This window comes from Rissa tridactyla, chromosome 4, assembly GCF_028500815.1.
Source record: "Rissa tridactyla isolate bRisTri1 chromosome 4, bRisTri1.patW.cur.20221130, whole genome shotgun sequence".
NCBI lineage: Eukaryota > Metazoa > Chordata > Aves > Charadriiformes > Laridae > Rissa > Rissa tridactyla.
The window spans coordinates 53,696,681-53,708,363 of record NC_071469.1 but is presented as its reverse complement, the minus strand read 5'-3'; the positions used below and the strand labels follow the sequence as shown (position 1 = coordinate 53,708,363).

Below are 11,683 nucleotides of genomic sequence, written 5' to 3'. Positions count from 1 at the left end.
GAAGCATAACAAGGACCAGCAGCAGGAAAAGTCAAGGAATTCAAAGCCTGATTGTTACCAATGAGTTACAAAGCTAAACAGTGAATTTCTCACCTCTTTTTTTCATATGCAGGCAAGGATTTAGATTACATACTATGGATAGATCCTAGAGCGGGTGTCCAACCTGCCTGGGTGGCAGAGGGCAGTTATCCCTTCTCTTCCTCTGAGGTTTCCCGGAGCACCGGACGGCACAGCTGCCAGTGCTGAGGTGATGTGCCTCGGAGTGACACACAGAGAGAGCCACGGGCTCCTCTGGAGGGACATTCCCGCCTCAGAGTCCTCTGAGGCCAAATTTGGCCTCTATCCTTTCTCTGTGGCAGCCCCTGAGGGGACAGGTCTGTGGTTCGCAGGTACAACTTCAGGAGTTCAAGGCCAGGCTGGACGGGGCTTTGAGCAACCTGTTCTAGTGGGAGGTGTCCCTGCCCAGGGCAGGGGGTGTTGGAAAGAGATGATCTTCCAGGTCCCTTCTGACCCCAACCATTCTGTGGTTCTACGACACCTCCCTCGCCCCGGTCAAGCCCCCAGTGCGTGGGGAAGCGCTGACTGTCGCGCAAGCCAGAGTAATCCCCTCAACTCTACACACAACCCCGTCCCTTGGGGCGGTCACCACCGTGGGGAGGATTTGGGGGGGACAGTACGAGGGTGACACCGGACCTGCCGCGCTTAGATGAGACCCTTCAGCCCGCCGGGGCGCGGGGCCGGCCCTCACCGCCCCTTCCCGCCTCAGGTGCGGCCCAGGGGGGCCAACCCGCTCTCCCCATCTCCTCTTGCCCTTTAAATGAGGGTCCAGCCCGCCATCCCCAGCCTTTAAATAACGATTTTAAGTGCCACCCCCACTTCCATCGTCCCCCTCCCCGCCGCCTCCCGCCCGGGGCTGGGCGGGGAGCGGGGGGGAGAGGCCGGGCTGGGCGCCGGCCGCCGCCGCGCTGCGGAGCCCGTCCTGCACCAGGCGGCGGAGTCAGAGCGAGCGCCCCAGAGCCACCGCCAGCTGCGGCGGCCGTGCCCGCACCGCCTTCCTCCTCATCATCATCCCTCCTTCTCCTCCTCCTGCCAGCCCGGCTCGGCTCGGCTCCCTCCGGCTCGGCGTCCCGCCCGGCCGCCCCGCGCCCGGCTCCCGCCCTCTATGGATGGGAAGGCAGCACCCAACGGCGTGGCCACCATCGAGGACAGGATCTTGCGGATCACGGGCTACTATGGATACTACCCGGGCTACTCCAGCCAGAAAAGTAAGGCGTCTCTCCCGGCCCTTGGAGTGTGTGTGTGTGTGTGGGAGGTGGGGGCAGAGCCCTCAGGGGGCCCATGCCCCCGCCCCCCCTCCCCCCAAATGCCCTCCCCCCCCCGGGGGGTGCGTGTGGGGGGCTGAGGGCGGCTGGCTGCCCCCTGAGGAGAGTCCCGGGGGCCAGGGAAGCCCTTGGCCGGGGCGGGGATGGGCGAGTGGCCTGGGGAAGCCATTGGCTCGGTAGCCGGCGGGGAGTGTGTGGTGTGGGCGAGTGGAGGAACGTGGCCGCAGAGGCGGCGGGGGGGGGGCGGACACGGTGTTTCGCCGCTCAACTTCGGCCCCCGCCGCGGCTCCATCCTGCAGCCAGCGCTCGGCGAAGGGTGCGGGGACCCTTTCACTGTCGTTTTTGAGGTTTATTTGTTTTTATTTCCATTTCCTTCCCCCCACCTCGCCCCGCGGCGTGGGGAGGGGGTTGCTCACCGGGTGCTCCGCGCCGCCCCGGGAAAGTTTCGGTCCCGGCGGGTCGCCCCCCGGGGCGGCCGCCTCGGCGTGAGGCTCCTGGGTCATTCATCTTCCTCCACAAAACTAATCAGATTTTTCCAGAAAAATGGGGAGTCACCGAGGGGTATTCCTTCATGCCATTTTAGTACGAGACACTTGTGGTTTAGGGGTTTGCTGCTGCTTTGGATGTGGGTTTTTTATTATTTTTTTTTCATTTTTTTTCTTCCTTAAAAGAAGCAGCTGAAATTAAAGCAGTTGGTCCTCGGCGAAATTCACTATTTCTGCTTCTTTTGAAGTTTTTAATTAGGAGCAGCGGGTTTCCAGCAGCTGGGAGAATGGTAGCGGGTTCCTCTGAAATTGTGGCTGTCCCAGTGCTCTGTAGAGCTATTTAATGGGGAAAGTTGGGCTAATGAAAGAAATGATTCATTTTTACCACCGAGGAAATGGATGCATTAGGGTTTTATTGTCTAATAGTTACTTTGCAGTTTGCAAAAGCTACGAGATGCCACAGTTTAAAAAAACAAAAGGGGGGGGGGAAGGGAAAGGCAAAACCACACAACCTTTAGGTGAGCATTAAGAAGCAGACTTTCTTCCGTGTTTTTAAACTCCCCTTGGTGTCAAAGGAGGTGAACTGCTTTCCAGAGCAGACAGTGCAGTGCTGTCCAGCTCTAATACAGCAATAAACCAAAACACAATTAATAAACTACTAATATCAGATAAGCATGTCTGGGAGCTTTTTTGTGACAGAGGGAGGAAAGCTATCCATTGAAACCACTTAAAAAAAAAGAAGAATTCCTTTGTATAATGATGAGCTGAAAAAGCAAATGGTCAAGCCCAGTGGTTTTATTCTGCTGTTACTGGTAGGGTGCTAACAGCGTGGCAGGTGTTATGCTCATTTGGTGAGGTCAGTTGGTTTGTCTGTAGTCAGAGGAGTTGGGAAGAAGCTGGGAGCAATCTGGAGGAACGGGTGCATGACAGTCTAGGGGCTATTTAAGTCTGAGCCAGGTGGGACCTGTGTCCCAAATTCTGCAGTGGCTCCAGAGGATCTCTACAGCGTGATTTGCCAGAGAAGGCTGAGGATACTGGCTCAATACTTTGCGGCGAGCTTGCTTCAGTGGCAGAATGCAATTTTTCAGTCTGCAGCAACCCTCCCACTCTCTATCGAAATGCAGACCTGAGTTCAGTGTTGGCGATGCAAGTGGCTTTGTGCTGGTGCATCACGGAGGCCAGGAGAGGACTGCCCGGACAAAGAACAGCCTTCTTAGTCCGGGACCAGGTTCTGCAGGTGCTACAGATTGCATCTGCTTAAAATTAGGTAAAGCATGCTGGGAGAGGCCAAGGCTTTCAAAAGTGATGACTCTTGGGATTTTATTGCAAATCTCCTAGGATTTTGTACCTTTGATGACTGGGTGCTGAGGCAAAACAAAAGTGGTTAGTATCTCAGGTTTTGCTGTTTGAAGAAAATATGCAAAATTTGTGGTCATCACACTTAAAGAGGAAAACTCGAAGTGCATAAATCAGAGGTATACTACCAATATTTAAATGCCCTTGGGTAAATGAAAAGCCTATACCCCTTCTAAGCTATGAATGCATTTTAAAGCAGTCTTATAAGTTTTGGAACCGTCATCATAATTTTTAGAATGCTTTCACTTGGCTGATGACAACCTTATTCTCGTGGCTGTGTGTTTTGGGTTTATGAAGTGCTTTAATGTGTTAGGATTTTCATGAAGATGTTCTGCCCCTACCTGGGGGAAAAAGTAGGCATCCTTTGAGGATGTTGAACGAACAGCTTCTTGACACTGACGCAGTGAGAATCACTCTTGGAGGTCCTGGCTTGGTGTTCTGACTCCGTTCCTATGTCCAGGCTGAAGTGTCACTTTCAAGTGTTGCTTTGAAATGCTGTTGATGGTTCTCTTGGCTAATTGTTCAGTACAGCTACAGCACTGTCAAAATGTAAACACTCAAGGTGGGAAGTTTGTACAACTATTTTTTAAATACTTGGTATCTCAGTTTAATTTGGTGAGGTCATGATTTTTGTCACCGCTATCCATATACTGTCTTAGTGCAACTGAGCAATGCCGGTGCCTTTTGCTGCAGAGCAGCGTGCTGGTGGCATGCGATGTGCTCAGAATTTCAGCTGGGTTGTGTCCCTACCCTCCCCAGTGGCAGAATGAGCCATTGTCCTGTCTTGTGCCTGAACCCGTGGCATGTATAATCATCTGCTTACGCTGTCACCTTGCTCCTGCCTGGGTCTGAAGGGTGCCCAAGGAAAAAGGCAACTTGAGGATGAGCTGTTGTCCCCAGGATGGCTTTGTGCTCTCTGCTTCTTCAGTACCCCTTGCATCTGATCAGAGAGCTGGCCAGGCACCATGTGGGGATGTTGTTTGGAAGATGACAGCCTGCTGGTAGTCACCACCTTCCTTGAGGCTCTTCTTTGTCCCCAGCCTGCTGTGCCCAGCTGGGGACAGGGAGATTTCTCTTGATGAGGAAATGTGAAGGCAGGGGGTGGGTGGCTGCTGTTCTGCTCGCTACTGGGGGAGTCCTGGAAAATGACCAAAAAGGCCCAAGGCTCTGTGAATTGTGCTGGTGATTTACATCCCTCCCTCAGTGGATTGGCATGTTCAATAGGACATCATGCCTAGGTTTCTGTACGTGAAGGCTAAAGACTTCATGATGAAATCTAACGTCAGAGGAAGGTAGTATTCAAGAGTGGTTATTACAAAGAACTGCATTTTTTTCTAGTGACTTTTTCTTCATCTCTATATTTGTGTGCACTAACCTACTTCAAACTTGGGAGTGTGCATATGATGATTCTTTTGTTAATTTTAGTCAGGCACTTTTATCATTTTATTTATCCTTAAAAAAAGCTGTTAGAGAAAGAAAATACTTTTTTTATTTCTCCAAGTGATCTGATTAAGCAGAAGCATATATTTTGGTCTCGTATTTGCATCCATGTATATTGCAAAAAAACCCTGCAATATCCTGCATAATAAATCACAGGAACTGGAGGAAGATATGATTTCCCCCCCCCACCCCTCGACCTGTTCCTCAGATGAAAAGAATTCTCCTGATCCCGGTCATCCTCTACCTTTGGATGCATGGCTTGCTCCCTCAATTCCTGAATTTAAAACGTACAGAGTATATATGAGGTCTCTGGCTTTTGTGGGAAGGAAGGAGGGAGAATTTCTTCAAAGTTACTCTATGATTTCCCAGGGCATGGTGCTGGTGTAGATCTGATGCTCCAGCCCTTGACCTGGGGCTGCAGATGGTGTTCCCATGTTTGTGACCCCTTGGCTTCACGTTTTCATCTATGCGTTTTCATTTGGTCTGATCCAGCTTTTCCATCTATGCAAACAGTGGAAAACCCTGTTCCCTCTCCTGATCTTTGCCATAACTTCTCATTCTTCTCTGACTTTTTTGCTGGTGATACAGTCGTGTTTAGTGTCTCCAGTCTTAAAGAGTCTGTATGGGTTTTGTTTTTTGTTTTTTTTTTTTCTTTCTTTCTTTCTTTTTTGACTCTTTCCAACTGCCACCCCATCTGCCTTTCATCTCAGTACTGAAAGCTTTTTTTACTTTCACACTGCAAAGTTACTCTCCGTCAAGTCTGTCCTGACGCCTTTTCTCTGCCTTCCACTGAATTAAAACTGTTCCAGCTGTTTCTGATCTCTAATCTTCATCAGCTTCACCAAGTCAAGCAGTTTCTGCCTGTGTAATGTCTGGTTGGCTGGAGCTCTTTTCACCATCTACAAAGTTTTATGTCTTGTCCTGGCCCTCAGCATCGCAGATCCGTGTCTTTGTAATGCTGTTTTCTCAGGCACAGATGAACCCAAGATAACTGTGCTGAAAATGCAGTGGCTGCACTTGTTTTCCTAGCTCTTCAACATGGGCCATCACCTTTTCTTTTTCATCATGCATGGAGACCTTCTCTTAATATGTAAAGCTTATTTCTACCCTTCTGGCGTGTCTCATTCAGATGTGGAGGGTTTCATTCCCACCGCAGAAAGCTGTGAATGACAACCTTTGTAGACTTCTAAACATTTGTACTGTGTCCCACGCTGCTTCAAGCTCCCCTTCTCCTCTCCTCCAGACCTGCCTTGAAACCCTGGAGCTGCGTAAGCTCCTAGAAGCAGAGGGTGGTGTCTCGTGTCTCTGCACCAGTGGGGCCATCAGCTGTGATACTTGGCACACGGTGGGATACTGGGCGACCACCCCTCTGGTGCAGCTGCATGGTCAGACCTGTCTGCTGGGGAGCTGGAAAGCCCTTACAGCAGTGTGTCCTTAGTGATGAAATGCTGAACCTGTCCTTAATATTCGCACAGTCGCTGTAGATAATAAGCTTTGTGTTTTTTCTCTTCCCCAGAACAGCTCAAGCGAGGTTTTGTGGTTTAATTTGGCGAGTTAAGCCTCAAGTTAGCAATGAACTTAAGCATGTGCTTAAGTCTGGACTTGCACTAAGCCACTGGGCTTTGACAATGTGTTTAAAGTTAAGTCCATGCTTAATTGCTTTGCTTAATAAGCCTGGGATTACAGGCAATGCTGAGCCAGCGTCAGTGGCTTGGCAGTTCGGCTCTCTGAGCAGAGTAAAAGGTTGTGGAGGGGAAATCTAACTCTGAAACACCGGAGGGAATTTTCTTCTGGTTATTGCAGCAGCTGTGCCAGTAGCTCTGCTGCAGTACGAATCACATGGCGAACGCAGATCGTCTCCGTGCTCACTGAACACCCAGCCCTCCTGGTGGCTTGTCACTTCCAGCGAGAGGAGCAAAGTCTCAGTCTCTTTGCTGGAGGCACCCAGCTGCTTCTTCAGTGGTTCACAGAGCCCTCGGCTTCTCTGCCCAGAGCACACACTACAGGGGAGACTGGGAAAGGAGCAGTCAAGGAGAGGTGCTTTGAAATTTTTGGTGGATGAAGCTGGTTTCATTGAGCTGTGTTTGAGGCGATGGTGTCTGAATCGGCCTCTGTGTGAGCTGAAGTCTTGGGGCTGCTTCAGCTTGTACCCGTTGTGGCCGCTGCCCCTGTGCTACCCAATAGTGTTTGGGTTGCAAGGACTCCAGGTGCAGGCCTGGGCTGGAATCAGCTTTATTTCAAAGCCCTTCCTTTCCCTACTGGACAGGGATTTTCCATAGGAGAGTTATTCCCGACCCTTCTTTTAGGGAGGGTGTGCTGCAGCAATGGCTGGATTGCAAACTGTAGATTTAACAGTCTTTTCCCCCACCAGCTCTTGGGGCACAAGTGGATACCACAGCATAGGATGCAGTCCTGTTGTAGTTGCTTCTCCTTACAAGCTTGTCTCTCTGTTCAGGCAAAAAAAATAAATAAATGTATGGCTGTGTATCAGCACTGGTAGCAATAACTTATGAAGTAATTTCTTTCAGCAAAACAGATTTTATAAAAACTCCTTTGCCCACTAATTTTGGCAAGATTGGGTATGTATTCTTTGATGCAGTAGGGCCAGGCTTTGTGCAGATTTCTGTTTGTGCTGGAAGGGACAGTATGGCAGCTGGAATGTGGAGTCCCCTTCACTTGGGGACTCAAAGCACTTTGGAGGGTGAGGGGTCTCGTTAGATGGCAGGAGAGGGAACTGGGTCAGTCCTTGGCCTTTCCTCAGGGACTGATTTGGTCTCTTTGGGTCAAGTCCCTGGGGAGCTGAGCCATGAAACTGTGGTACCTGAGTGTGCCATGGCATATGGGCACAGTTCTGAACAACTGTGGGCAGGAGGGATGAATATAAATCATCAAGGACACCATGGGGAGCAGGGTGATGGGGAGCATACCCTTGCAAGAAGGGATTGACAGAGCTTGGCTCATGTAGACCAGCCAAGATGGGAACATGGCTGCTGCTCCAAATACATCTTGGGAGGATGAAGAGGGAGATGTAGGAAAGAAGAGTTATTTAAGCCAAAACGGCATGTTGGCACACAGACAAATGGGTATGAACAGGCCATGAATAAATTAAGGTTGGAAATTAGCAGAAGGCTGAAATTAATGGCCAAAAAGTCTCTCCCAGTCTTATGTATCTAAATAAGAATTATTTCCCCAGCTTTAAAGATGCCTTGTAAAGATGTTTGCCAAGATGTTGAGAAAAACTACTCCTATTTGGCAGGGGGAAATTGAGACAGTGAGGTGGGGGGGAGGGATGTTAATTTTCCAGAGATAGTGCAGAACAAGCCATAATGTTTGGTGGAGTAATCTCTTTCTCTGCTGGTGACTGCACAGCATGTCTTGCGCTGAACCTGTCCTGTGCTAAGGTTGTTGGAGGTGCTTTCAATAACTTGGTGGCTTTCTACATGTGCTTTCAGTTCTGCTTTCTGGTGCTCTTTTTCTCCAGCCCTTCTTGCAGAAAGGCTTCCTCACCTTCCAGGCAATGGTTGGGATGTGTCTTGTCCTCCCGGGTGGCTCGGCTCTCCGGCTGCCTGCTGCTTCGCCTCACTTGCTCCGACTCACCTGAGGTGGCCTTGAGCTCACTCATCTTGGTGTCATCATGGCAGCACGGAGCTGCATGCCACCTTCTCCTCTTGTTTTACTTAAGAGAGCTGCTGCTGCATGTAGCTCATTAAGAAATGACCCGGGTAAGCCATGAGCTCCCGGTGCCCACAGAAGAGTTATCCCTCATTTTGACTGCCCTTCCAGCACTCTTTCCCTTACGCTGTCGTCTTCATCCACGCGGGCAGGCAGCTGCATATCTGGTCTTGGTTAAATGTTGTAAAATAATATTCCAAAGTGACAGATGGTTCTGAGCAAACTTTTATCCTTCCAATTCCTTTTTTTATTAGTGGTTTTAAAAGTTTGCGATTATTTCTTCTGCACATTTGGAAATTGATTGGCCTTTGCTTGGCTACCTGCATGGGAATTCACCTGTGAAAGTGAATTTGCAGCTTGCTGTTTGTTCAACAACTGGTGTCAGGAATTCTTCACACAAACTTGCTGCTGGATGATCGCAGTAATGAATAATGAAAATGCCTGCAAAAAAGTCACTGTCTCATTGTGGCAAAGGTGCAAATAGGGTGGGGGTGGTGGAAAGTGAAGTACTTAACTGGCTGGTTAAATTATTCACCAAAAGTAAGTGGACCAGCACTACTTAGTGAGACTGAAAATCTTTTTTCTTGCATTAAGGTGCAGTGGGGCTCCCAGTTGGCCCTAGGTATTTGGGCTGGCCCTCCGCAGAATGGCAGATTTCACTGCAGGAAGATGGAATTTGTAATATTATGCCTAGCTAATACCCAGAGTATGGCTTACACAGCGATGGCAGAGCTGTAAGTGAGAGCATCCCAGGCACTTGGAGTGGCAACAGTGAATTTATTCAAACGCATGCACTGTGTGTTCAAGACACAGCCTCTCAGTGTATCTGCCACAGAAAGAAGACATTTTTGTTATTACTTTAAAACCATATTGATTCTTACTAGACTTCCCCTGCAAATACTCTTGATAAAATGGATTTGCTCTTTCCTGCATTCGGCTGGGCTGACCTGGATGAGGGGTGGCAGGGTAAGGGAGTGAGAAAGGTGTTTCTGCTGTCCTTTTGTAGAGGCAAAGAAGAGGAAACTGATTTGCTACTGTTCTGGTTTCCTTATTAGCTAAGGCAGGGGAGCAGGATTCAGATCTAGGGTGGAACATGGTGTTTCCTGATGTTTCTTCCAGTCTTAAAGCTGTTCTTGTCTCAAAGCTGTCCAGTCTATTTGTCTGATGCAAGAAGAGCTCCCATGTCTGCTTTGAGTCTCATTTAAGTTTACAATTACGTTTTTGGGAAGGAGGAAGGGAGAGGCAAGCACGAGCATGCTGTTCATGGGTCAATGTGACTCCACCAAACCCACTGCTGGACCACTCAGACCTGGTAGAGATCTCTCCATCCAGAGTGAGAAAGAAACTGTAGCTTGGTGCCAACCTGGTGACTATTCCAGTTTTATTTCTTCTGTTTCGGGCATTTTGGGCTTGCATTGTGACTGGGAAGTGGCTGTTTGTGGCACTGAAGCAGTACTGCTTGAGCAATTGCCTGCTGAAGCAGTATACAGTACAGCTTTCTCTCTTCCTGCAGAGGCTTAGTGTTCTGGGGGATGTTTTTGATGAGGGCTAACACACACCTGTATTATTAATGGGATAGCTGGAGATGCTCTGCACCTCGCTAAAGAATAGTTTCCTATCGGAGACTGATTTTTCATATGATTCATAGGAACACAACTGTGTGAGTCCGTTCTAGCTAATGGGCATCATATACCTGAATGTCTAAGAACAATATTGAAACCACATGCTGCTGTGCCCATGTGAGGTAAGCGTGAAACAGGGCTGGAACACGTTCTTTATCATAGGGCTCTGAGACAGAAACGCGATTGCATTAGTTTGCACAGTGCAATTTATATTTGGCATCTTGAAGTAAGGTGGAATAGTTGTTACAGTGCAGTTGATAGTGCAGTAGTTATGTCCCTTTTCTTTTATACGTCTAAATCCTGGGACGACTTAATCCTTTCTTAGACAAAGCTTGCCATGTGGAGTTTGCAGCCCTGGAATTGTGTGGGTGCAGATTGGGGTTTTTCTCTGCAGTGCCAGAAATAACCTGTTGTGTGATACGTTACAGGGGCTAGAATTTGTAGCAGCTTGTGTGCAAGTGGGATGATTCGCAGTGCTCCAGCAGAGGAAATTCTTCGATGCTGACAGCATGCATGGTAGGAAGGTGGACTCTTCTTGGTGTTTCTTTACTGCAATTTGGACTTCTACCTGAGGAGGATTGGTTCTACATGTGAGAAAGCACTTAATTCTCAGTACTCAGTGAGGCTGCTAACACAAAGAGTGGGTGGAAAATGATTGAACTTAGTATTTACTGGGAAGATGGAAAAGAAGAACACATCTGATGAAATTTCCTAATTTTCTGTCAATTACTGCTTCTTTCCAGGGTGGGAAAGTGGGGGGAAAAAGTGAGGAATTAGATAAGAAGAAAACTTTAAATGTTTTGAGAACATTTCTTCTGAGGAAAAAAAATTCAGACTGGTGAAGTGTCTCGAATATCACTAAAAAAATGACACTTTTCACATGCACTGAAGAAAGAACCTTGAAAGAAGGAACAAAAGACATTTTTCAGCTGAAAAACATAGTTTAGCTGTTGTTGGTGTTCTCAGCCATATGTGTCCTTTCGAGGTGATTCATCCAGTACAAGGCCTGCCTTCTGTCGTTCTTGGGGGACCCTTTGGCAATGGGCATGGGTTTATCTGTTGTTGCACGCCGCAAAGCTTGATGCTTGCAGGGAGCATTGGACTGACATCAGTGTGCAGTTAAGTGCACAACTGTGGTCTGACCTAGTGTCTTCACGGAGGCATGGGTCCAGGAATATGCCATCTGCTCTCAGATGCAGCCCTCACTGGTTGTTAGGAGGGCTGACTTTTGAGGCTGAGGTTCTACTTCACCTGTAGATGCACTGCGGCAGGCGAAAGCAGTGAAGAAGCTGCTTAGCTGGGTTTTCCAATGCATCCTGTTTGTTTCCACACATTCAGTGGTGGAAAGGAGGTTAATTTGATCAAATTAGAGCAACTCTATTTCTAGCTAGGGTCTGTGCGGTGTCTTTGTGCACATCTGCTTTGAAGTGAATTCAGAGCAACTGTTTTGAGCATCCTCCTGAAGACAGGCATCCTCGGCTATGGGCTTAGAGAAGTCAGCTAGAAGGAATGATATCTGTACGTGGGCAGACTCTTGTGAACTCGCTTAAACTTAGGTATTCACACTGTGCACAGATGCAGCAGTAGCTCTTCTGAGAGCCAAAGTTTCTAAGGCAGACACCTGGAAATACCACTCTGGTGAGTGTGTATCTGTCAGTTAGCTGCAGTGCTCTCAAATTTTGTGTGCATAACTTTTAGAGGCACTTCTTTGAAAATGTGCCTCTTAATTATTATTGGTGTAAAACATTTATACAGTGTAGTGAAGTTTCATAGCATTTTGTGGAGA

The 11,683-nt window shown here is 48.4% G+C and overlaps 1 protein-coding gene across 2 annotated transcripts in view; it reads left to right on the top strand.

Annotated features, from left to right (window-relative positions):
- Nucleotides 1–1,162: 1,162 nt before the first annotated feature.
- The window catches only part of SLC35F4 (solute carrier family 35 member F4), a 120,901-nt gene continuing 110,380 nt past the window's right edge, over nucleotides 1,163–11,683 (top strand). For both annotated transcript variants that reach the window (XM_054200065.1, XM_054200064.1), the window contains exon 1: nucleotides 1,163–1,265. In XM_054200065.1, the coding sequence (XP_054056040.1) occupies nucleotides 1,163–1,265 (103 nt within the window). The remainder of the gene's footprint in view (nucleotides 1,266–11,683) is intronic.